Below are 27,381 nucleotides of genomic sequence, written 5' to 3'. Positions count from 1 at the left end.
ACCTCTTGCCTCGATTTCCAAAAGATTGATTTTTTTCAATTGACAAGGTCAAAACTGAAGTTACTTTGTTCATTATCCTAGCGGCAGCCAGTTTTGTTCATGCTACTAAGGCTAGCCTCGCAAAGACCAGTACATCCCATTCTCAGACACGGTTGTGATAAAATTTTACACAACTCGTACAATTGGGATTATAAAACAATTAGGAAGTTAGACGGTAACCATTCTATGCATTCTAAACAGTCTGCTCCTCTTTCTCCCTTCCCTCGCTGATAGATCAGCTGCTTTTTTGTTGCTGAAATGCAGTGAGCTGGATTGGTATGGCTTGATAAAGTTACAAGCCTCCGAAATGACATTCCCAAGTTTCCCTTAAGCTATGTCCAAAGCCTACATTTCAAATGCAAATCACTGCTTAGAAGCTTCCACCTTTTCCTGTCCCTTCACAGACCTCCCTCACTCAAAATCACTCTCTAAAGTGATCTCCTGACTTACCGTGTATTTGTATAATTACCTGCGCTAAAAGTGTTAGTTTGAATGAAGTTCAGTGTGCTTTTAAAGAGATAGGATTTATATACATCTCAATACATCATTTACAATTATAGTCTCTACCCAATTAATTATGAACAGAATAGTTATGGCTAGCATTAAAAATCACTAAAAACCAGAGCAAATTTAATAAAAGTTCCATTGATTCTTACTCTACTATTCATGCTACTATTTTACTTTCTGAAAAAAACAGAACAGGGAGATGGGGAGAAGCCTACAGCTTTCCTCCATTACAAGTAGGCTAAAGCAAATAATAGGATGGTATCTTGTCTGAATGTAACACATTCAAATCATGAGAAGCAGCAGCTTTGAAATATTATCTTAGCTAATTGCATAATTGCTATTGTAGCCATTACAAACTGTAATGACAAAACAGTGAAAATTAGTGACTTGCACCAAGCAGACAAGATTCAGGTAGAGTTCTCAGTCTGTTCAGAATTAATTAATAAAGTCTATCTGTAGTCCCAAATGACAAGAAATACCATTATTTTAAGCATGAACATCCAGAATTTTGGTCAAACAGTATCTTGACCTAACATTACAATATTATGTTACCTCAATGCATGCTACTGTAAAACCGTAGGATTTTATTATTTACAGTATATCCTCTCAATCACACCCTCAAAAAGTCCTGTAAGGAAATAACCACAAAATTAGGTGTTAGGCGGATAAAGGTATACATGGAAAAGAAGAAATCACAAGACTACTATTATACAGGCAGTACAGTTTTATTATGTTCTTTCACCAATTGTAGCAAAAACATTTAACAACTGAATGAATAATCAAGGGAACTTAATTGTCAACAGGAATTTCAGAATTATGTTCTAAATTTTAGACCAGGAAGGCTTGACAGGGAGAAAACAAACCATATACACACTGTAATAATAGTCTCTATTATGAAGATTTAATGCCTTCTTTAAAAGCACTGAGATTATTGAGGCACCTTACTGCAGGTTATGTATCATCTCCTCTTTGGCAATGAGATGTGTGGTTTTGTTAACTAGGGCCATTAGTGAGTTGAGCTTGTGAGACCAGTCATTGAGTATATTGTTTGGGTCCTTCGGCCTCTGAAAATTGATAATTCCTGCCAGCCTGTCTACTTTAGCAAAGATGGTCTTATTAACTACTAGATTAGACAGGAACTCCTCCGATTCCTGTAAAGACAAACAGCACTGAGTCAAGAAAATAGCAATTTTTTATCTACAAAAAAACAGAATTCCTCCCCAACAGCATAAAAGCACAGGGAACAAGATTTTCTTTGTACTTAACAGAAATACAGCTGTAGTAATATTGTACTTAAAAAAATGCACAATACTTTAATATTACACATGTTGGCACTGCAAGGTACTAGCACAATGTATTAAAAAACTTTTTTTTTTTTTCATTTGATCTGTATCCGATTATGTTTCATGAAATTAAAAGTTTAATAGACTACACCAAAAGACTTTTACACTTTGGAGTACATGGCTACACAGATGTCAGAACAAGCCATCTGACAAGCAAGGCATAGGAAAATCCATGTGAATTACTGAGCACTGTCAAAGAAGGTTTATTCTGAGTTTGTGGAAAAGAGCAGATTTAATTAAAAGACAGTAGGGTAATTAAAAGACAGTAGGGTAAAGCTTTTCATTTGCACTCAAAATACCAATATGCTATGATGTATGAATCTCTTTGGAAAGCTCTTGAAAACACAAAGGGCGATGACAGGAAGACTACTCCACCCCATGTTCCCAAAGTACAACCATCTATAAACAGGGACATTTAAAGGTGAGTAACCCTGTATCTTCAGTCAGTTTTAACCACCCATTGACAAGAACTTTTTAACACTGAAACACAAGACAAGAAGCTCCAGCATTTACATGAGACCTTGAATATAAATGAATTTTTAAGAGCAGCTTTTGCCTTATGGGCACATGCATCATGAAACTGAGTTCTGCCTGGATTAAAAAACCAGTTTTCTAATTCCCATAAAGGCATGAAAATACACTCAGGTCTTCATATTGCCAGTAAAGCGACAAATATTCGGATTAATACTATTACTCCCAGCAGACTTTTACACTACTTCTCATAAAAAACCCCCAATGAACTAAAGTTCCATTAATGCTCCCTGTCTATCACTATAGCACACTTTGTTCTTCCTGTAAGAGCTGGAAAGCACTGGTAACACAAACAGGAGAATTAGACTAAGGATGAAGCCAGGAGAGCTGCAAGGATAATACAGAGATACAACAATAGATACTGTATCCATGAACATTCATAAACACACAAGTGTAAACCCTGAGAATTTTGTACCAAGCAGAGTATTTCTACAATGCTATGTCTTTCTGCATTGTCTGTAAAACAATGCAATGAGATCTATGGCATCACTTACAGAGCTTTTTAAGCTAAAAAGAGAACTCGGAGAATGTTACTCTGCTGAATACTTACATTTTTGCCACAAACACGTGCACACATATACTTCCACGCCCTTTATGAAAGAAGGGTAAGCAAAGCAACACTTACATCAACGGACAGATCCAGGAGCTGTGCCATTCTCTTCATTGTAATTCTGGTATAATATTTAGCCATTATTCTAATATTCTGGAATAAAAGTGTTCAGAGTAGAGGGTTATGTGCAAAAATAATTGAAGCAGGCTGCAAAAATATAAAAGTCAATGTTAAAAGCGGATTAGGAGCTGTAGTGCTCTAACGGCAGTCCAGCATAAGGTACGTGAGGGAGTCGTGAACAGTTCTTTTGCTTGTAAAAGGTATAAAAGTCTCTACCTGACAAACTATTAAGTAATGAAATCAACTAATTATGAATTTAATACAAAGCAAGACTTTCAAGTTTCTGCTCTATTGAAACGTGAATGCTAAATCCCACAATTTGAGTGCAATATGCTCTTTTTTCTGGCAACTGTGCCCAATACCTATCTATAATAAAGATATACGAGCAAATAAAACGTTGAAAATATAACACAATGGAAAAGGCAACTTATCTGCTGCTTTACTACATACTTTTTTGTTTCTTTTTGTAACTAACATATGGGAAGCGAAAGGCATTTTTAGTTGAGGCACATTTACATAGCTAATGCTTAGAGACAGCCATACTTACATGTTCCACAACTCTGTTCTTTAAATCTTTCCATCTCTTTTCACCTTCCTCTGTACAGCCAAAAACATCTGTTGCAGGACTGTCAAGGGATCCTTCTCTCAATTCTTTCCCGTATTCTTCAACTAGGGCAGTCCATCGCATCAATTCCATGGTGGTAAATAGTTTTAGGAGGTCTCTAAATGGTTTAGTAAAGTTGATTTACAACCCTGTGTTAATAAGGCTCATTTCATACTTAAACAGATCAAAGAAATAATTTTAAATGTTTTAATTTTATTACCATTAATATTCATTGTTCTTCGTGAATATACTCTGTAATACTTCAAGCTACCAAGGGCAGCTCAAGTCAGGCTGTGTTTCTAATAAAGATCTTCCTCTTATAAAGAGACATTTATTTTAATGTATAACTTGCACTTTGCAGTATTTTTCATACAGCATTAAATTCTGAGATGCTTACAGCACTCTCCGTAAACAGATTTCACTTGCACAGCTAGTTTGAGAGAGACACTGGGTTTTTACCTAAGAATTGTTTATTAGAAAGAATACTTACTTATACTTCGGGATTTCTTCTAGCTTTTTGTCACTACTAATTCTGTGCACCAAATCAGATTGTTCATTGTCATAAGGTGAAAGAATAACATAAAGAACAACGCTCTTCAGTGCCTGTTTAAGAGGAAAGAGTGTGGGGTTTTTTGCCATAATTGAACAATTAAAAACACTGCCCACAGAGCTTAGAATTTAACATGTAAAAGGCTTAAGCCCAGCGTATTAGAAGTTCAGGTGAAATTGATGTCATCTTGCAGAAATGAACCCTCATTCACAGTGACAGATTTAAATTGAGTCAGGTTAACTAAAATTCTAGTATTTAAAATAAATACATGAAAAAAATCTTTTCAAATACGTCACATTTGTGTTGCATACCCAACAGCATCATTTAGACCACACTTGCACAGCTGTTTCTAATTTCTGCACTTTTATAAAACAGACAAGACGTTCTCAAGATTTCAAAGACAACATAGTGAAGATGTTAGTTATAAATATTCATTTGAAATCAACTTTATTATATCTGTTTTCAACTAACCAATTTGTTAATATAGCCATTAAAAACCCCTAAGAACACAGACTGATGAGCTATTTAATTTGCTGTAAATTGATCTGGTAATGAAATGGGTATTTGCCACATGAAAATACAGGTATTTTTTATGCAATGTTTTTTTACCTGCTGCCACTTTTCACTTTCAGCCTGGATACATGGAGTATCATAAATGGCTCTGTAGTGCTTACAGATGGAGAGGTAGGAGCCTTCATGTTGATCCAGCTGGATCATTAAGTTGTAGTATTTCAACTTTAGTTTCTGAAACAGTATCAGACAGTAAAATTAATACAGCTCCATGAATCATGTAAATGAAATCCAACTGGATACCAGAAAACACGGGGATTCAAATACACTTGGACATGGAGAGGCATGTCAGATTAAAACTGGGGGGGGCGGGGGGGAGGAAGAGAAATCCTCCAATGACTTACTTCTGTGTTTTCTTCTTGAAAAAATTTTGTATTAATTTTTTTGCTGATAATTTGAGTCCGAATATAGTCTTTTACAGCTAGACAGAGTCTCATCTGCTCCAAGATAAACTCTACACGTTCTTTCTTTTCCATTGAACCATAGGTTTCCACCTAAAATGAAAATGTACCTATTTAACACTGTCAAAGTCAAATCAAGTGAAGTCTTAACTGTGCAAGAAGAGTGGGAGGTTGTTGGGGGCAGGGGGGGTGGAGGGGTGGGGACCAAAACAGAACAACAGGAAAAACAGCTATTCCAGAGCAAGTGAAAATGGAGAAAAGGTTATTCAATTTGACATTATAGCCCCCACTTATACCGGAAGGATCCACTAAACTCAATGCACTACCTAGAGAATTGAAATCTGTTTTCCAAATGGGAAATAATTCTACGTAACCTAACCATGAGACTAACAAAAGCAGTTAAAACTGAATTACACTTTCACTAATAACAGTTAATCTCATTCCAGGCATTTCTGCAGATGTACCTGATTAAGTTTCTAAACAATAATCTAAGAGCAGTCAATCAATTTTTATTGCTGACGCAATTTTGAGTTACATGGCGTGTTACCTGCAATTCTTGCAGAATCGAGGCAGCCTCTTTCACTTCACCATTCTGTTCTTTTATTGTTGCAAGTGTCTTTGTCAGGCGAGCACGTTCAATTTCCACATATATCTGAAATCAGAAGTAGTAGTTTAAACATTGCAATTTTCTAAAGAGTGCAAACTCTAAGACCACAACCCCACTAAGACATGTATTTGATGTTTTCGTACAACCAATTAATTCCTTGTGTATCCATACACTATACTGATACTATCCACAACATACACAGATAAAATATGATGGATAGTTGACACACCGGAAGTATTTGAACCAAATTAATATTAAAAAAAAAAAAAAAAAGTGTCTAAATTAGTCTACCATTCTTTAAGCAAACATAAAAGGATGTGCCCTGTGAATGAAGTATTATTTTGTCTGCTAAAATACACTGAAACAGGTACGAAGCTATGACTTTAATGGTTAATGTGTACTAAGTACTACTGTTTGCATTATTTCACTCACTCCTAACCATCCATAAATCAACAATACTTGATTAGTAACAATTTAGACTAACTTTTAACAGGCAAAAGCCGTAACATTAGCACAAATTTGTCTTAATCCAGAATTTTTTATTTTCTTAAAGTAAAAGGAACATTATGTAAATAATTAACTTAGTATAATGCTTTGATATCACCTTCTGGTTACTGTAACTGTACATAACACCTTGTTAAGCCCAGGAGAAATTAAACTAAACTTGTCCATTTCTCTAACAAATTCAAATACAAATACATAACATTTTCAAAAGTGAAAAATAAATGGCATTTTAGAACTCTGAAATGTATTACTAATTATATTCATAATACATCCAAATATCTACATCATGGAAATATGACCAGTGTTTCAGCAAATTATTTAAATATGAAATCTGGAAAATATTTGCAGTCTTTTGGAAAGAAATACACTACTTGACTTCTCAGGTTAATTTAAAAATATACTTTTGCTCTTATTTGAACAAGATTAAAAAATAATGTTAAGAAGCTATGCTTTTAAAGAAGGTGAACATTTTTATTCTACCTTTTAGACATTCAGTCTTAAAACAAAATCTTACTTTTCCTTCTGTAACCATACGCAACGTGTCAATTAAGCGCAGTTTGACTGGTAAGTCTGTGATGTCTTCAACATAAGTGCAGCACTGCTGGACCATTTTAGCAACTGCCTAGTACAATAACAGAAAAGAAAAACATACTGTGTTTTTAGATTTCTGAAACGCATTCAAACTATAACACTCATAGATAAGTACTAAATAGTTTCATATCAAACTAAAGAGACTCAGCAAAAAGCATGCAAGATACATCTAATCATAAAAATGATTGATAAAAATATCATAAAAATTCATAAAAATTATTCATAAAAATGTGTAAAATGATGCTAGCGACTGATGCTAGAAGTCAAATGCGATGCTGTTCTGTCATTTCTTTCTTCTCAGTTTTTCCAATGATATTCAAAATCATTCATCCCATGAGGTTCTCTCTTGAAAAGTAGTACTCCTCTTCTGCCAAATCCACGTGACTCTCACATGGATTGACAAGACTTATCTGTTTGCCCTAAGACCTGTGTAGCTAAAGGGAAGGTACATCTTCTCCCCAGTGTGTGCACTAGCCCTTCTCTTTAGGACACCTGTAGATTTTTGAGGAAGGGAAGGAAGAGGGGTAATTATTTCTGACTGATGCTTTTCCATCTCTGCATATTCCCAAATAGGCACTAATGAGCTAGCATCCTTCAGTGGGAAGCACAGGTATTGGAGTATGTTCTTCTGGTAACAACGCTGACAAAGCTGTTACAATTATTATTAAAATACCTACTTCTAAAAAAAAACAGAATGAAACTTCTAGAAACTTCTTCCTCGAGAAGAAAATTCAGCTGAAATGACCCGAGTCTTCAGCCACAGTTTGTCCAAGTTAGAGAACTAAACTGTACTCTACTTGTATACAAACTCCTCATGTTTCTGCACATTAAAAAGCAGGTAACCTTTTTCTTCCTAAAGCAATGATGCCATTAAAACTACCTGTTGCTAACTTCTAATTAAGTCAAACTAAACACACAGTGCAATAAACTTTGTACCTTCTTAAATGCAAGTGCTTTCAGCTATCCTGATAGCCGATTTCTCAGACAGAACTGAATTCCAGAATATGACAGTTTCAAAAGCAAGCATGTAAAGCATACACCTTATTTGATCACAATAAATTGCAATAACTCTGTTTAATGTACACCTCATATGAACATGAAAAATTAAGACTATGTCTACAATACAGACTGTAGAAGAGTATAAAGATGAACTACCATCTAAAAGCACTGGTATGCACTGAAAGCAGAAAAGTCACAGTTGTGTTGCCAAGAATGGCAAGCTGGACCACACGGAGCTCAGGCACCAGGTGAAGACAGACTAATTCCAGACATCAGTTTCATTATTGGCTTTCATTATGCCTACCAAAAAATGTCAACAGAAGCTAATTACAATATATTCAGGCAGGTGCTACAAAGTCAGGAAAGTCCATACACACAAGGGGGAATCAGATACATAATACAGCTCCAAATATAATTTTATTTTTTTGTTTCAAAGGATTAAATTCACCTGTTTTAACTGACTTCTTCTCTTTGATAGAAGAATAATATTTTCATTAAGAGCATCCCAGTCTTTAGCTTCGTAACACATTTTCACTATGGCAACTAAGATACGGGATGTGGAGACCATGTCAGATGCCTGTAACAAACAAACAGCATAGTAGCGACGGGATAAACAACCTGCAGACCTCTGTCACTTGCACTTCTATTACACAAAGGGAAAAAAAAATGATTATATCTCGCCTCATTGATTTTCTTTTTAAAGAAAAGAACAACAAAAGAGAAAGACTGATACTCCAATTCCCTTCATCAATTTAATGCAGTGGAACAAGGGGGTGTGTAGGACAACCCAGCATAAATGTTGCACACCATATGCTACTTACCGTTCGTGTTTGTTTTTCCAAGGAGAGAAGGTTTTCAATTACTTCTTGCAATCTTCCTTCCTAATGTGACAGGCAAAGAATTATCACCATGAGTGAAGAATTCAGCTCAGTTTAAATTGAGAGTAGCTCTAATTCTCATGTAAGTAAAAAACGTAGACTAGCCTGTACACTCATTTTTAAGTCTTTTATTTCTTAAAAAAGAAACGTACATAGCACTAACTTTAAATATACGGTTCTACACACAGATTAAACTGGAAAGGTACTAGTTCCATTTTTGCCCAATACATGCTACAAATTGTCTGTCTTGAGTGAGAGACCTAGCAAGTTTCAGACAGGTTTGGTTAGCTCACATGCACTGAGCTAGATGGATGACTGATTTCTTTCCTAGCCAAAACAAAGCTTTAAGTGAGAACACACATGCAATTAGATACCTTGGCCAAAAAACTGTTTTACTATTACTTTCATCCACATTCATCATATCTTAATTACAGCATATTACAGAAAGCATAAACTATATGCTTTACAGTCCAAGCATGGAATTATAATAGTCCTGCTTTTTGGGTTTTGAGAACTGGATTTGCCTTTGTTTAGAGGAGTTAAAGCTACCACAATGTACTTTTACATCTAAGTTGTAATTCCTAGCAAATATCTTACAAAAAAATGTTAATATGGGAGAATTTGTAACAGCCAGTGGCAACTGTGGGGCTGCAAAAAAAGGTTAGAAACTAGAAAATTAATAACAAAAAAAAGAAAATTAAATTTGTTTCTAAAACGTACCCACCCTACTGAAATCTTTTAAACTACATACAATGGTTTGTCAAGGATGCACCCTTACCGCCACAAAATTTACATATTACACAGCAATAAAACATGGTCCTGGTGTCCATACCTACACAGAGCTATGTTCATGGGATAAAACACCTGTGTCTACTCTCCATACAATACAGTCTTAAGATAGCGTAAGGTGCGATTTACTTATCTTAAAGCTACTGCCTTCGGAATCCTACAATATGCTATATAGTACAACACGTCCATCACAAGACACATGGATCGAGCAGAGCATTTGCAGCATGTAAAAAATCAGGTGTCATCCTTCGGGGAAAGAACGTAACAGCAAATCCAATCTGTCTGCTCTGAGGTCTGAGATGCGTGAGAATCTCTACGCTACAGAACAAGTCCACAAAAGAAACCTTAAGATACACCAAATGCGTGATTACCGCTACGATCCCATCAGCAAGACATTCCGTGGTCATCTATGGCTGGGTGCACATACATGTTTGCTCAGCAGATGCCAGGCACCCTATCAGCCTGCCATGGCTCTGGCCCTCCATTCCCGTCTTTTGGGGCACGTACATAACCGAGTTCGAAGGATGCAAACCGCTGCCTGTCTAACCTGACACAGGATCAACTACAGGAAGGCAGCTTCCGCACACAGCAGTCCTAGGATGAACAAGCACCTACGTGCCTGCCCAGCCACGCTCCACGCGGGACGTGGCAGCAGGGAAGAGCCACGTCCCTTCTGGTGGACTCGGGCCTTCCCATCCCCTCACCCGCGAGGGTGCACCCTGACATCTCCTCTCGTCTCCCTCACCGCCCTCCCGCCCACCAGCCTCCTGCCCACCCTTCCATACGCTGCCAAGGAAATGGTAGAGCAGTCCCTACTTCTCCCCCTCCCCAGCACGGTACGGGAGGGCCCGCGCCCCGGACCCCTCAGCACCGGATCGCGTGACAAGAGGCGGCCGCACGCCACGCCGCGCCGCACGTCCCCCCGCCACCGGGCCGCCACCGGGCCGCCACCGGGCCGCCTCCCCGAGCGCGGCCTAGCGCGCCCCACGCCATGACTCAGCCCATCCGCATCACCGGGCTTTCCCCCCCTCCCTCACCTGCGCCAGCCGCTCGCACTCAGGCAGCCGCTGGTCCACCGTCGCGCTGTAATCCACCTCCATTTTCACGATACGGCCATCGGCCCGCTCCGCGCCGCCCTCCGCCATCTCCGCGGCTCCGCTCCGCGTCCCCCCGCGAACACACACCGGAAGCAGCCAGGCCCCGCGCGCAGGCACGGCCGGGCCAGCCCCGCGCGAGGCCCCCGCGCTGCGCCAAACAGGCGCCGCCGCAGTCTCCTCCGGCCGCCTGAGGACCCAGGGCGGGGCGGGGGATGAGGGGAGGCGCCAGCCGTGAGGGGCTCGGCCCCTCCCGCGCGCCTCGCTCCCGGCTCTCGGCCTTTGGGCAGCTCCCGCCGCCGCGGAGCCTCGGCCTGGCTCGCTCGGAGCCGTGCCCCGGGCTGAGGGGGGACACCCCCCCCCCCCTCTCCCCGGCACCCAGGAAGGGGGAGCGTGGTGCCAGATGTGGGGTGGTGACTACCCCACGGAGTCCAGTCGCGGCCTTCAGCTTGCCCTGTGGCCTCCTGCCTCAGCAGGGGCGTGGGTTTTCGGCACAGTTGCCACAGCCACCGTGTTGCTCGCAGCTTGTGTGTCAAAAGCTTGAGACCTTGATATGGCCATGGGGGGGGGGGGGTGGTGAGTCGGGAGGATCGTGGTTTTATGCTGTTTCCCCACATTTTGAAAGAACCGTGCCGTGTCGACGCGGCAGGCTGCGCCATGGTACGGCCTCGGCGGAGGACTCGGGGTGCGGTAGCTGGTGACTTCACCGCGGTGGTTTCAATGTGTCTCATGTCCCAGCCTCGAGTCATTTAATCACGTTGCAGTGCTGGAGAGGTGGGGGAAAGGTAGGAGAGACGATGGTTTTTAAGAGCGCGAGGATCCTGATTTTAGACAGTGTTGCACCGTCAACGTGTTTGATAAGTTGTTGTGAGATGTTGGTGCAACACCAGTGGTTGTAGATCGCCATCATCTCCCATTCCAAAGCAGAATTTCATACGCTACAGAAGTTTCATTCACTGGAGAAATTCAAACGCGCTCATGTTTGCAAGCAAACAATTCAGAAGGAAATAATGATCAGCAAATGCCCTGTAACATCTTTGGATGTTACTTAAGACTCCCAGAAAAAATGAGTTACCATGAAATTACATTTTGTGTTGTGTTACTTTATGACTATACTGCTTACGTAGCAACACGTTAATGTGTCAAAGGGGTATTTGAGATAACTATTTTAAATCTTTTGTTTACAGAATTAAGACTGAGTTACTACATCTGCTACGCCGGTGTAAACTGAGAGTAGTTAATTTACGTGAATTCAGAGTTATAATACTGCATTTTGCAATTGTGTCTGATACATGCTTTCCAATTAGCACAGCAGAGAGCATGGACTTTGAGTCACTTTCTGTTTGAACTCAAACTTGATTTAAAAAGTCCAGTACCAGAATTCATCCATTATCCTTAATCATTTTTTAGTTATTAATTGACCTAAGTATTGAAAATACGTGCATGTATCACAGAGAGTATATGAGTTGTTCTTTCCTGACTCTGGCCATTTACAAATTTTTACAGAGCTTTGGCTATTTCTTTTGAATTGTAAAATCTCATTCTTTTAGGTTGTAATATTAATATAATTTTATAGTCGATGGATAGGGAGTGATGGCTTTCAGGGAAGTTAAAAGTCAGATACTAATCTAATTGAACATATTCCCATACACTGTAATTTCAGTTCAGACAGTGAAAGAGGAAGAAAATTAATGCATACTGCAATTGTTATCTTCCTTTACCTGCATGGGTATGCTGGGAGACGAGGCAGCTTTTGCCTCCACTGTAGACTTCCTGAATGGCTCAAAAAAACCTAAATTCTTATTCAAAAATCCTTAGTAAAATACCCAAAGACTTTTACTGTCTCTTATTATGAAGCAACATTTTGCTGACACAAGTCCATCTGGAGTTAATGTTCAGCATGATTTAACATACCAGTTTTTTCCCCCAGGTCAAAAATGGAAGATGAGCGAAAAATGTCTTATTTTTACAACTGATCATAGAGAGCATGTTGCAGAGGTAAGAGTAATAGTTTCTGACAATTCACAGAAAACAAAGAACCAAAAATGAGGCAGGCATGCTTGGCAGAAACTTCCTGGCTAGCTGGAGCTAGAAGTTTTCTCTCTCAGCATGTCCCCTCGAAAGCATTTGGTGAGTGCGCTTTGTAGAGAGCCCCGGGAGAGTGTCATAGTGGGGAGCTGTAAAGGGTATTGCTATGATCACCGGTTCTTTTCCCCCGTGCGTATGTGCAGACAGCGCAAGGCTGAGCTGTGCCTGTGGCAGTCATTACGGGGTGACTGAAGAACGTTTTGCTGTAGGTATGGGAAATAATTTTGGTTTCCATTTGAAGTAGCTTCTGGATTTGACACGCTACTTTCCACAGATCTGCATGCTCTGTTATTTTAAACAGAGCTATAAGGTTTGGTTTGTGGTGAAAGCACGTAATAGGTGATCAACTAGTTTAGGTCTTTCTCCTGTTTTTATTGAAATCAATGTCTTTGCCTATAATTGAGTAGCATCAAGGCCCTATGCAAAGTAGTTTGATTTTTTTACACTGCTTTTCATCAGAAATCCAGAGATACTGTTCCCAGTGAATGAACCAACTAGCAAATTACCTCAAATTGAAATAGGTGTTTTAGATGTGAATGGGGATCTCTCTCATCTGTAGGTGATATCACAGGTATTGCCTTGTTTTGGCTATTTTGCATAGAAGTTTCAGGAACATATATTACCAACATTATGAATTACAGCTACAGTTTCGATATTTATAAATGGCTGTTGTCAGATTTGAGATAGAAGACTCATTAACCACATTGTTCGTACCTCCGTTGACAATCCAGACTATTAACAGAGCTCGCAGATTTGCTATTTCTTTGTGTAGGTGTTTGCACTTCACTGGAAAGGCAGGGCGTGTGAAATATTGTGGCATTATTGCAATGGAACGGAAAAGTTATGTTGTTAGCTCCAGGAGATGGCACTGTGTCCTCTCTGGGCTAGAAATTATATACATAGCTTTGAAATGTACATTCAGAACCAATGGAAGTGAGGGGTTTTTCTCTTTCTTGTTATGAAACACACATTTCATTGTAGACCTAAATTCATCTTTAACTGTCCCAAATACGGTATTTCATCACTTTTATTTTTGCAAATACTTTATATTTAAACGCAGATGTATATATTACCATTATCTGTACAGTGCCCTGTATTTTCATGTTCCTGTCACAGTGCTTCTCTGCGATACATGCTTTACAGGCATTTGGAAGACCGGAGAAACAGCAATGTGAACATTTTGTGATTTACCTGTAACAGTTTGGGGTTCTCGGCTAGTTCCAGAACTGGGTTCCTCCGCGTATCAAGTTGTCATTAATAATGCGTAAATTTCTGTGAAAAACACAAAAGCCAAGCGCGTTAAAAACCGAATTAACTAACAAATTGCCTACTAAGTAGCAAAAAAAAAAAAAGCCTCCTAAAAGGGTTCTGGCTTTACTGTTCGAGTAGGAAGGAGGCACTTTTTCAGTGAACTTTCTGTGTGGCCTTTGAAAGTAAATAGCTGGTACGAAAAAAGAGCTTTATTTGTGTTGCAAAATTTGCTGGCTGATAACGCAGGGCTGACCGAAAGGGAAATGGGTGAGGCCTTCACATCCTGTGCTCTATCTCCCCCGTGCACGCTGCCCGCACCGAGCGCACGCTGCCGTGTCTCTTGCAACGAGGGGCGGGTGAGGCGACCTGGAGCGGGCTGGCCGGCGGTCTCACGGCGCTCTCCTCTCTTACACCGGGTTGTAAATGTTTTGCAAGGTGCGTTGTTCTCACGCGGAGGGCAAGAAACTCCCCCAAAACCGAGAAGTCTTCGCGGCAGAACTAATTTAAACCGCGATTTCCCCCGGCTCGGTGCTGCCGGCGCCCCCTTTCCCGGGAAGCACCGCCGGGCGAGACCCGCAGCCCCGCGGGGTCCCCGGGCCGCCGCCGCCGCGGGCCGGCCGGCCGCGCCGTTCCGGTTAAGCCCGCCCGAGCGGCGGCGGCGGCTGCTCGCCCGCCCCCTCTCCCTCCTTCCTGCCGCCCCGCTGATGTCAGCCGCGCCCCCGCCGGGGCCGCCGCCGCTGCAGCCGCTCCGCGCCCCGCGGCTACAGCCCGTCCGCCCGCCCGCGGCTGCGCCGGGGAACCCGCGGCCGCCGGACCGCCGCGCTGCCCCCCCCCTTCCCTCCCCTTCCCTTCCCTTCCCTCCCCGAGCACAGCGGGAGCCGCGGCGGCCGCAGCCGCGTTGCGGTGGGGAGGTGGGAGCCGTGTTTGGCAGGCGGGGAAGGAAACGTTATAAAAAGGCTTTGTCTTGGAAATCAGCATCGCATCTTCCCTGCCGCCCGACGTGCTGCCGGCGGCGGTGGAAGCCACGTTTTCGGCTCATTTGTTCTTTTCGCCGCCCCAGGCATGTCTTGACATAGCTGCGAGAGCCTGCCGTTTTCGTAGACTTCCGACGGATGTCTGTGGCCGTACCGTCAGCGTTTGGGGCTTGAGACTCGGTAGCGTATACCGGTGCGAGCGTGTGTGAAATTCCCATGATCGGAGGCTGAAGGAGGAAGAACTGGAAGAAAGGAGGAGTTGTGTTGGTTTTTCTTCTTGCCGGGTCAGCCCTCCTGGATGGTCGCATTACTCTCCCGTGGACACACTGTCAAGCGCGTACAGAGAAAGAGGCTTGATTATTTTTTTCCCGCGATTGGTTTTCGTCGTGATCGTCGTGCAGAAATAACCACTTTTCTCCCAGTTTGCTGGTCCGCACTGAGGCAGCGGGAATATGCTCATGAAGGAGTACCGGATCTGTATGCCTTTGACAGTTGAAGAGGTAAGCTCCGGCACTGTTAATGGTTAGGCTGTTACTTACCGAGGGTTTTCTCTTTCAAGGCGAGTTGAGGTTGTATCTGTTTTACCGAATATTTTTTCTTCGTGTAATGAACTTAGTCGGAGACGATTGGTTAGAGAGGTATGTTTTTATTGGAAAATAAGGGAATCCTAGAGGAACGAAGGTAACTGAAGTGTATCAGAAGCATTGTGTCGTCGAAGTATTGGCTACAAGGATTTTCCAGCCAGACTTTTAAGAAGAATCTTACTCATATTTGCAAGGGAATGCTTTGTGCCGAAATCCTCTCTCTGTTAAAGCGTTTGCCCAAAACCCAGATTCTAAATATATCTTCACCTTTGCTTAAAATACCCTTGCAGATGACAGTGGCCTGAAACTCTAGCACAGGTAGGGTAGATAGGTGATAATTTATTAGTAAAACTTTTCTGTCGTTTAAAGAAATGATTGAAAGTCAAACGCTGTTCTAAACTCTGTGTTAGGAACATCGGGGGGTTATGTATCTGCAAACATCCTACCTGTTTATTGTTTTAAGTAAGATGGTAATACCTACATGTAACACACGTGCTGTACGGTTACTTGTGCATATAAATAGTGCTCGTTTATAGGTGCAATAGGCACCCAAAGGCCTGATGGCATATGTAGATGAGGTGGTGCTTTCTGGTTCATAGCGTCTCGCTATCACGTTTAGGAAGAGGTCGACGTTGTTTCGGTTAGCCGTTCGCGCTGTAGCGGTGGACACTGCGGCGGGGGAACAAGCCCGCTCCCGAAGGCAGGCCCCGCGCCAGCCGGCTCCCACGGGCGGCTGAACCCGCCCCGCGCATCTTGCGCTGAGCTGGGCTCGAAGTTTCCCTCCTCCCGCGGCCGGCGGCGGGGCTCCCTCCGCGGGGCCGCCAGGGGGCGCGCTGCCCCGCCCCCCCCCCCCCCCCCCCCCCCCTGCGGGCAGCGGCTCCGGTGTGCGGGTCTGTGGCGGGGGTCGCCCCGCCCCGCCCCGCCCCGCCCCGCCCCGCCCCGTCCCGGGGCCTCTTCTGCGGCTGCGGTACGCCGCAGGCTGGCTGCAGCCGGCGGTCCCGAGGGAGTCATGCTCGAGTGCAGAATACGCCCCTCCTCGACCCCTCTCCCCCAAGGTTGTAGCCAAATACGCTTACTTTGCAAATTATTTTACGCGTTTGTGGTTTAAATACGTCCAGGTGAGTGGTTTGCTGCGCAATTCGATTCTATTTTCTGCAATACGCGTAGGGGAGTCCTCACGAGTATGACAGAGTAGTCGTTTCAATGGTCTGTCTGTATCTTGAGATTTGGCAAATTAACAGTATTTTAAAACTGAGAATTTAAACTTACTTCAGGCTGCTCAGGAAGTTCCTTCTTCTGGGAGCAGGACCTAAAACCACCACAGACGTGTAGGTGAATAGGCACAGGTTTTAATTCTAGCATTTTTCCAACCAAGTTATAATGTATGCTGTGATATTGGATGTCATTATTCTTTTAATACATAATTTTATTTGTTTATTGTATTATCCTAATGTAGACAACATCTTATTCAAGCCAGTACCTGATGTCCTCAGACTACCACACTTAGTTAGTAACAGTTCATTATGTCATCAGAAGGGAGCAGATCTAATTTATTTTGAAAAATTACTGTTAAACAAGATTTCCAGATGAAGAAAACTTCAAAAATCTCCCAAAACAGGAATGGCTGATGCATGGTGGCTGATGCATGGTGAGACAGAAGACAATGTTGGAATTATTTTGTCCTCTAGAATGTTAACAGAATTAGTAAAGATACTTGTGCGTCTTGTAATTTCTCTTATGTTGAATCATCCGTTATTTAACACAAGAGCTGCAGCTGAGATGCCTTAATGAGGGACCTAGAACATGTCTGATATTTAGCGGGAATTTCATTATTAATTATAAAACAAACTAGGACAAAACTGTGAAATTAGCAGGTATCTTATTTTTGTTATACTATTTACATACTAAAAACGTCCTGCACTGTATTTGTCATGGTGGTTCATCTTTGTGATGTTTCCTACGGTCTATGAAGGTGTTATTATTTTATTTTGCCTTCAGTTGCACATTAACTACCAATAATGCATGATATTTTTGGCATCTGTGTAGAATAAGAAGGTGATGTGTTATGCAGTCGTTAGGAGAACATCATGGGGCAATGCTCACCCTTCAAAAACCAAGAGCGTTTTGGTTCTAAGAGGCCCAGACTGCCTTCTGCAAGGTGCTAAGTCATTCAAGTTCAGTGGGCTTTGACAGAAGCATGACTTCCAAAGAATATGCAATTTCTCACAGGATTGGGATGTTGGGCCCTGATCTGCAGTGGCGCTTAGGTACCTAACTCGCATTGACGTTACTGGGAGTTAAGCACCTGAGTATTTTTGAGGCTGTAGGCTTCAACAGGTACATGAAAAATGCGGTTCGTTCTTACGCAGCTGCATGACTTCCCTTTTTGTGCTGTTGTCCTTACTTAGACTTCAACTCTGTTTTTTCCGCTGTTTGAAAGTTCTGGCTTTGGGCCTGTGCACTTTATACATACATTCAAAAGCATTTCCTTGAGCAGTTTTCTTTTTTAGCGCTGACTTGCCGGTTATCCATACATAGAAGTCTCACAGCATGAATGAGAGAGAATTCCAGCTTTAGTCTGTGGTGGTGTGTTGTCACCAAAACCAGACTGGCTTCCCATGTCATTCCTGTGAAAATACTCGGGCACAGGAGGCAAAACGGAATGTTAACTATGTCAGCCAGGCACCTGTATCCGATCTTCTGTAGTCAAATTTTATGTGTAATGTGGAAAAATGTGCATTAAAATGTTGCATAACGTCCAGTCGAGTAACTAGAAGTCATTGCTTCTGCATGTAGATAAATATGCACACAGCAGTATAGCAATTAGTACTACACTGGTTGACTGTTAGGACCTAAATTTATCTCTAGAGAAGAGTGAAAAAACTGATAGATGTCCCTGTAACAGCAATGCTATCTCTAGGTTTGAAGAGTTTCTGGCATTGTTGTGAGTAGGAGATTCCGCATAGCTGGTCCTCGTTAGCTACTGCAGGTCGTGTTCTTGAGGCATTCTATCGATTCCCTTATCAGATAAGATACCCAAATATTTATGGGAGTTTTGTTTGTGTACCTGTCAGCTTGGAGGCCAAATGCTTTCTTGCAAAAAAAACGTTTCCTAAGAAATGCTGATTGCTACGGACTTAACTGTTATTGTGCGTTTTGAGCTAGGATACAGGAGTCAGAGGTGCATCTTTGTTCCTTGTCCATAAGCACCAGGAAGGACAGGTTGTTCCAGGAGCGCTTGCTGAGATGCTGTGGCACCACGCTGCAGTTCTCATTCAAGGCTGAGGCTAACTCATTAACTTGAGTCTTTATTGATGGTTATTTAGGACTGTTACATATACATTGTTGCAAGCTGCCTGATCAGCTTTAAAATAATTTGACAAAGGAAACATCATGTTAACTTTTAAGCAAAATAATAACAACTGTTGTTAAGAACTTCGTAAATTAGGTCAGAATATAGCTGTTGGTTGACGAAGCCAATACAACTGCCAATTAGAAGTCATTCTGTACCTCATTTGTGGTACTTCTGGGAGGCATGCACGCAAGTCCTTTTGTTAACACTGGGACCTTATAAATTAGAAAAAGCCATTTCTTTTCAGTAATAAATAAAGCAAGTAAAATCTGTTGCCGTAATTGCTTAGGATATGTTACCAATCTTAGTCCCAGCTGCAATTAATAAATGAGCCTGCCTCTTGGTTATTTTTCCCTTTGCATTTTAATGTCTTAGTTCATTCTTACAAATAGCTTGTTACATCATATAGGAGAATATTATAATAGGCTGCATTGTGGTTTTTAAAATATCGTCAGTTAAAAAAACACATTCCTGAGCAAGTGAAAAGAATGCCAAGCAATTGAAAAGAACAGAGATGCTAAAAAAACTTTCAAGCTTAGGTCTCATTGCAAATCATAGTTCCACAGTCCTTCACAGGAAGGATTACATGGTTTTGTGCTTTTGAGATGCCTTTATGTGAAAATGTAAACCAAATCTGATAGGTTAGCATGTTACTGAACTTTTATTTTGAAAGAGGCAAAGTACAGCGAAGTTTATGATTTGTGTGGAAAGTGATTATTCTTTAGGGGAATAGGTGGAAAGACATTTTTGTTGGATCCTGTTGAAAATGGAGTTGTTATTGCTGTAAAATGCTAATAAAGATGTGAAGCTAGGTTGTATATATTTAAAAGCTGAACATCAAATAAAATACAGTAATCATCATAGGGGTTTTTCCTTGGAAACAGGGATGACCATTAACATTTCTATTAGTTCTGAACTATACGTATGTGGCCAGTACCTAAAGTCCTAATAGGTTTTTCTTTCCTTTGTTCTTTATTTCAACCAAGATTATCTCTGCTGCAGCTGGTGGAACTGCTCCCATTCTATGCTTTAAATAAAAGCGAAGTTTGATCTGTGGGGAGCACTGCCTGCATGAGGTGTGTAGGAACAGCTGTATTGTCATGAATACAAACAAGCAGAGACCTGCAAAATGTCCGTAAATGTAGGTCATGATTTTTCAACAAAAAATCCTTTCAACATTAACACTCTGGTTTTAGAGGTGGTGTGCTTGCTCCTTTATAAAAATATCCAGTGTTTAGCTCCTGTTTCAAACATTATGAATTCTCCCAGTGTGGATTATTTACGTAAAATTATTTCAACAACATATGTGTAAATAGTATTTGTATTCGCTGAATCTTGTGTATATTTCTTCTTTGAAAGATTTCATAGTCTACTGTTTTGTGTACAAAGGGTACTTGTTATAACATGTTTTATTCAGATTTAAAGCTCAATGAAAGCATTTGAGAAAGTGTTTTTATGCCCTGAGAGTTAGCAGGTGTTATGATATTTAGACATAACTATATGCTTGTAGAACAGAAAAGCCTTTAGTAGGGTATAAAGTGTAAAATACATTTTCTCTAAACTACAGTTATCTACTGCAGGACAAACTATATACAGTCACCCTGCGGCTAATACAGATAGATTAAATAATGGTTGGTTATGTATGCTTTTTTAATTTCCCAGCTATAACCACAGAACATATTTTCAGGAATGTATAAATGTATGGAGCATTTGAAAAAGCAGTATGTTGGCTGTAAGCAAGAGGGCTACAAGCAAATGTGAGGTGAAGTCAGCTTTCCAAATTTAATTCAATTTAATTACTTGTAAATAAAATAATAGTTGGACTATGTCATGACCATGACCTCTGCAGAAAAAGTTTATCTGGCAGTTTTGAGCTGAAGTTGTCCAGCAAAAATGGAGACTTATTGTGCAATTTTAATTTAAACTAGCAACAGCTGTAATGCATCTATAGTCTTACACTGATTCCTTTACAAGATACTGAAGTGCTCTGAGGAGTAAAGGACTTTTTACTCTAGTTAATCATTCTTTCTGGGTATGCCTTATGAGACGTCACCAGCCTTACCTTCTTTTTGCAATAATACTATGGAGGCACTGATACATTGGTCTGAGGAGTATTCAGAGTTAATTATTGATCTAGAAAAGCTCTTTATGCCATTATGAACATCTTTTTACCCTTCAAAAGAAATCATTGTGTAAAGCTCTTGGTAGCAAACAGATCCGATCTGGTCTTTTGTGGGCGGTCATGTCTACTCACATCACAAGGCCTTTGCTACGTGCAATGTGACCTTAAATTGACCTTAAAGCTTCTGGACTGGGAAGAATCATTGTAATGACATAACAGATAAAGTTAATTTCTTTCTCTCACCTATTTTTCGTACCAAATAAGAACAGCTATTTAATTTTCTTTTGATGCACAGTCTAGTTGTAAGAACGAACAGATGAAAACAAGAGCTGTGTTTTACCGTGGGAAGAAAATAAATACCTTGCTTTAGCTTGACCTTCCTGTACTAGTTGTAGTCACCTAGTGAGCTGTAAAAGCAAAGCAGTGCAGAGCAGATGTCAAATCTTTATTGAACTCCACTGCAAATAGAAGACCAAAAATAGCCAATTTTCTCCTTTAATCCTGTTTGCACATTTCAGTACAACTCTGTGAAAGAAACAAGATAACCTTTGTTCTTAAAGTTTCAGTGTAAATTATTAAAAAAATCTTTCAGTGGAAAGGATTAGATACTACTCAAGGAACTCCAGACTCTGACATACATCTCTCTTGCTGTCTCTCTCCTTGTCAACACTTGTTTTCTCCAAGGTGTGTATATACATAGCAAATAATACTACACCTTTGCTTTGAAGGCTTTGTTGGCAAAATATAGGGACCAGTTTTGCATTTCCCATAAAAGAAAATGCAGCTTGTCAGTGTTTTGGGACATCTTCTAGCTAAAGCACTCTACAGAGCTTTGATGCTATCAAGAACTCCACAAAGTGTGTTTGTCTTTGAAGCATAATGTAGGTTCAGAAACAAAAGAACAGGGAGAGGAAGACACAGAATGTCAATACTGGCTTTTAAAACTTAGTGCTTTCTGTTTTTTTTATTTTTTGGGATGAACTTCGAGTTGCTGAGAGCATGAAGTTCTTGTAAGAGTTGATGTGAACGCTAAATGATCAGCACTTTTGAAATTGTGGCCAGTTTTGTTTACGTACCTAACAACGAATGTAGATGCCTGCATTAGCACCTTGAAGTTTGATAACTCAGATATGTCAAATACATTTTCCCTTAGTCCAGTCTGTTTAATTTCCTCATCTGTCTAATTGTAAGGTTAGAAATAATATGATTATACCAATTTTCATGTGCTTTTTGCTTGACTGCACGTGTTAAAAAAAAAAAGTTAGGTGATTTATAGCCCTCAAAGTATATAAAGCCCTTTAGATTATAGGAAGAGAAATATTTCTGTAATAACTAGGAAAGGTTAAAAATTATATTTTCCTTCATGAGTATTCAGTTTAGTCTGATAGGCGTTTGTATTGTTAAAATCTGTTAGAGATCATGTTCTTTTGTACAAAAGACTGCCTAGTCAGGTAGTGGAAAACCCATAGTATGTTACAATGATTCATTCACGATATTCTTCTTTGTGACTAGTGAGCTGGTGGATATGTTCCCCAGGCTGTCCTTACAGAACCGAGTCAGTTGTGGATGCTGAAATACATGCAGGCTTTCCATCTTGAATGTCTAACCTAACACACAAGCAACCATTAAATACTATAAGGATGGAGATAGATAATACACACATGCAAACCGTTGAAATATACTCTGTCATTGTGGGTGAGGGATAATTCTTTATATCCCTGCTCATGGAAAACTTATTTGTCATTTAAAATTATTTTTTTTTTCAAATAATTATAATTTTCCTTATATTTTATCCTTATCTTCTTTGGTTCGTAGAGCATCTATCATGACCAGCAGTATATTTTGTAAGACTTGATACCTTGATACCAAAGTAAAGCAAATAGTGACATTTCATGCAAATTTGCTATGATAGCCCTCCAGTGCAGCCTGAAGAACTTTGTGTAGGCATATTGTACATGTATTTAAGTGAAATTACAAATGTCTGCATGCACCTAGAAAGCAAGGAGAAAGATGCTCACCAGGATTATTGACTAGGTTTAAAAAGGAGTGAAGAAAAGGTAACTTAGATTTCAGGTTGGGTTAACAGATGGGTTTACAGTCTGTAGGTGGGGGAAACTAGACTTGAACTTAACCTGTGTTCATATATAATGCTTTTAGTCTAGCCTTAGACTTGTTTCTCTCCTCCTCAGTTCATCATTTCTTTCCAATTTTGGTTATAAGTGATCAGACAATTTTGAGTCCTTGGATATGTATTAAAACACTATTTTTGTAAAGTATAATGCAGGGTGCTAAATTGTAGGAATGACATTTTACATATTTTTTTTCCAAGAAAAGCCATTATCTTCCATCTTTTTCCTGTTTGTGGTCAGAAAATGCTGAAGCAGTTTTGGATTCTGTTAGTTTTGTACTTTAAAAGCTGGTTTTGTAGTGAATACTCCTAGCTCTTGCATATATTTAACTTGCGTACATACTTAATGTAAAGCCCGAGTAGTCACATGTCATGAGTCACATGCATAAATGTTTGTAGGCTGGGTTTAGCAAAAGACATGTTCATATGCTCTCCAGAAAAATCATGGTCTCTAGGAGTTTTTACGTGTCTGTTCCAAGATCAGTCTTACCTAAGTGATTTAGGAATACTTAGGCTCTCTGGGAATTGTTTTCTGTGAGCATGCTGAGTATGCCTTATTTTCCATTTCATCACACTAAATGTCATATTAGGTTTAACATGTTGCCCAATTAATGACTATGTTTAATTTTTTTCAGTAAAAATATTATTACAATGCATGACAAAATAATTATGTGATAATGACACTCCAGTATAACACATACTGTTGCTCAATTGCTTGATTAACAGTCACTCACTGATGACAGTCAGAAACACAACTAATTGTTGAATATATTTTCAACTTTTTGCTCTCAAAAGCTATTAAAAAATAACCTTTTGTGCTAGCGTAACCATGTTACTTGAAAGGTTACCAAAATACTGAAGTCCACTGTGAACCAAAAAATTGTATTTATCAGAAAGATAAAGACAATGGTAGTTCTATTGGTAAGCATGAAGTTCTTACACATGCCAAGCTTGTATTTCTCCTGCTCATACATAGATGGGTTTTTTTTAAGTAGTCTCACTTGTTAGGCCCATTGAATATACTGGTCCTAGTATGTATAATCTTATCTTCTGAAAGATGTCTGGTAAATTTATCCAGCTATTTATCTGATTTTGTTAGGTATTCTCTGAAAGTGCAAATTAGCTGACTTTTAAGTAATATTTTAATTTAGTAGAATCATAGAATCATTGAGGTTGGAAAAGACCTCTAAGATCATCGAGTCCAACCGTCAACCCAACACCACCACACCCACTAAACCATGTCCCTAAGTGCCTCATCTACACGTCTTTTAAATACCTCCAGGGATGGTGACTCCACCACTTCCCTGGGCAGCCTGTTCCAATGTTTAACCACTCTTTCAGTAAAGACATTTTTCCTCACGTCCAAGTTAATTGTAAATTAATTGTACAGTGACTTGAAATAAGCCAAATGAAACATAGGAAATGTACACATGATTATAGTCTTAAGTAACCTGTCTGCTTCTTTTATGACATAGACTTGATGTAGAATTTATTTAAATCTTACTTCAGTGGATCAGCTTTTGTTTTGCTTCACTCTCTGTGAAAGGAAAATCATTCAGTGGAATTCAGACCACAGTAATACCAATGAGTTCTGTTGCTGATGTCAGAGGCGCCAAGATTTCACCAAATATGCATGACAAAACACAGCATATTTTTAGAGTAGAAATGTTGGAAATTTAAATTCCATTTTAGTTGCATGGTGCAAATATGAAATAATTCCATTGACCTCAGTAGATCCGTTCCAGATTTCTATCAGTCTAATCAAAAGTAGACTTTAACCAATGGCTGTAAACTAAAAGAAAATGTGAATTTGTCAAATCTGTTGTCCTTAACAAGAAGGAAACCGAGCTGACGTTTCTAAATCTTTTGGCATTCTTGCCTAACCTGAAAGACGTTTTCACACAGTTAGATTAAGGCCCCAGATTTGTTTCAAACCTCTGATAACGTCTTTGAGCTTACGCAGAATTAAATGATTGCTGTCCTCACACCGCAAAACTTGGCAGTAACCTCTTTGCTCTCAATTTTCAGTCCTAACTTTGTAGAAACTCTGATTCTCTCTTCTTTCTCCCATTTTTGAGTCCTTGGTCATACTCCCAAATAAGGAAGCCTAGCCAACCACAGCAGGCGTCTGGCCAGCTGGCAAAAATCTGCTGCTCAGAACAACAGCCTGCTGCTCTTGCTCTGCCTCAGTCTTGCAGAGAATAAGGAACTATACAGCAGACTAAAACAATTGATAATTCAGCTCCCCTCTGAGTACTAAGCTCAGGCTTGAATCTCGGTATTCCCTCAGTTACCATGGATCTCTGCACTCAGACTGAAGCTAAAGAGAGCACCGAGTTCCGAAATCTCTCAAACGTTTTCGAGAGTTGCTAAGTTTATTTGCATTTCCAAACTGTTTGCTACTCAGTTAAGCCCAAGGTTTTTTGTTTGTTTTTTTCTTTTTTCTTTTTTTTCCCCCAGGGATGATTCAGTATAAAAACATGTTTCCATATATTATACATTTGGGATAGATTCCCCCCCCCCCCCCCCCCCCCCGCCCCGTTAACTTCAATGGAAGCAGAATAAAGCCTGCTATGGGGTTTCTTTTTGTTGTTAATTTGTTTTCCACTGTTTTGCTTTAGCTTATTCTCTCCACTATCTCTGCTTTTTTCATGTCTGAACATAAACTCGCTCAGAGTCAAGTGATGCCGAACTTCTAAATCTGTTCTGAGTGGGTTTGAGATGAGGCAAACAACATTTTAGTGGAACTGTTATGTCATAGTAACAAATGCCTATGGATTAGTTAGTTTATTTCCAGGACCTCATGGGCTATACATTACTATTTATAATTTAACTTTCTCAAGCAGCCACGACTGTGTTTATGTTACCATGGTGTTACTTGCCATACTTGAGGGTGGATAGTAAATGCTATAATTGAAAATAGATACTCCCACTGAAATAAGTGTAACAGGTGGTTATGTTTTTATTTAACTGTGCTGCAAGCATAATACAAGTTAAATGTGGATACCTCTAACCCTGCCTTTTCGCTAAGACATTTTCAGACATGCCCATTTGTCTTTAGTGGCCAGAACTGGAATAAACAACATGAGTGATTTGTCTTGTGACAGTCCAAGGAATGTCAGTGGCAATCAATGAGTATCTTCCACTTCAGACTTCAGAAAGCAGATGTTCTTATGTGGGAGAAAAGGAGATGCTCTGATGCAGGGGGGAAGGTCTGTATCTCATCCTTTTTCTGGGGACCGTAGTCTGGATAAAGCTCTAATTCCTGAAGAGCATTTGAGGAATAGTGATTGCTGTTTCCTTGTGACTTCCTCATATTAGCCCTCTTACATCATCTCATCTCTTAATTTCCTTCAGTCGTCCACCGTAAGGAATTGCACATCTGTGTTGAGGTCTGCCCTATCTTAATATTGCATGGCTTAGTTTGACGTTAACTTAGACTCACCTTCCTGGTGTTGGCAACACACATTCTACTGGCAAAACTGTCAAAGCATCCCCCTCTCACAACCGTAAGAATAGCTTTTGATTAAATTTTGTCAACTCCCATAAAATCATGTAAATGTTTTTATATATAATATATAAAATTATATAATACATAAACCATATACTGTATAAATATATTTTTATACACAAATACATATATATTTTTTCATTCTTAAGAGTAAAAGGACAGAAACATATGGATATTATCCTAAATTCTCCTAAATGCTTAGGCAGGAAAAAAAAAGGATTGTAGATTTTTCTTTCACAAATATTCTCAAGTGTGAAAATTAAATAATTAAAAATAGCAGTATTGTTTCACACTCTCTACTTACTGCAAAAAGTCATATGCCCAAGAGTATTAAGTAACCAAGTACGAACACTTCAGTCAGGATAGTATGGTGGTTATCAAAGGCATTCGTAAAATACATTTTAATAGAACCATGCAAAAGGTACCTAATTAGTGTAATTGTATGAACAGTAAAGTGCAGAGTAGAGATTCTTGCATGAGTTCTGCACAGCAGTCTCCTGTTGGGGATTTTTGTAGTTTTTTTAGAAGTAGCTGTCAGACTTAGGTCTTTACTCTGTTAAGCTTTGTATCGACCAAAGGCTAACTGGGTCCTCCAATTTTTCATATAGCTGTAGGATAGAAAACGAATTTTCATCAGCAGGAGATGTGTGCATACATAGATTTTCTCCTGAACTCAGTTAAAGGTTGTTCCTCA

The 27,381-nt window shown here is 40.0% G+C and overlaps 2 protein-coding genes across 2 annotated transcripts in view; one reads left to right on the top strand and one right to left on the bottom strand.

The window, feature by feature from the left end:
• Positions 1-1,252: 1,252 nt before the first annotated feature.
• On the bottom strand, positions 1,253-10,782 carry PSMD12 (proteasome 26S subunit, non-ATPase 12). The gene is made up of 11 exons (XM_076353500.1): positions 10,621-10,782; positions 8,738-8,797; positions 8,365-8,493; positions 6,841-6,948; positions 5,763-5,867; positions 5,159-5,308; positions 4,854-4,988; positions 4,185-4,297; positions 3,638-3,812; positions 3,046-3,123; positions 1,253-1,697 (listed from the first exon to the last, which is right to left on the bottom strand). Exons 1-11 carry the CDS (start codon positions 10,726-10,728, stop codon positions 1,488-1,490), a joined length of 1,371 nt encoding a protein of 456 aa, XP_076209615.1. The 5' UTR covers positions 10,729-10,782; the 3' UTR covers positions 1,253-1,487.
• A 1,829-nt stretch (positions 10,783-12,611) lies between these two features.
• PITPNC1 (phosphatidylinositol transfer protein cytoplasmic 1) overlaps positions 12,612-27,381 on the top strand; it is a 91,235-nt gene continuing 76,465 nt past the window's right edge. The window contains exon 1 of the mRNA XM_076354193.1: positions 12,612-12,675. Within this exon, the coding sequence (XP_076210308.1) occupies positions 12,622-12,675 (54 nt within the window). The 5' untranslated portion in view covers positions 12,612-12,621. The remainder of the gene's footprint in view (positions 12,676-27,381) is intronic.

The sequence above is a fragment of the Aptenodytes patagonicus genome, chromosome 16, assembly GCF_965638725.1.
Source record: "Aptenodytes patagonicus chromosome 16, bAptPat1.pri.cur, whole genome shotgun sequence".
NCBI classification, from domain to species: Eukaryota; Metazoa; Chordata; class Aves; order Sphenisciformes; family Spheniscidae; genus Aptenodytes; species Aptenodytes patagonicus.
Note: the sequence above shows the minus strand (reverse complement) of the source record. Positions and strands in the feature narration are given on the sequence as shown.

Coding starts and splice junctions, on each gene's coding strand:
- PSMD12 (XM_076353500.1), bottom strand. CDS start 10,728: ATGGCGGAGGGCGGCGCGGAGCGGGCCGATGGCCGTATCGTGAAAATG. Junction 5,868..6,840: donor GTATGGTTACAGAAGGAAAA/GTAAGATTTTGT, acceptor TTCTGATTTCAG/ATATATGTGGAAATTGAACG. Junction 4,989..5,158: donor TTCAAGAAGAAAACACAGAA/GTAAGTCATTGG, acceptor ATACTGTTTCAG/AAACTAAAGTTGAAATACTA.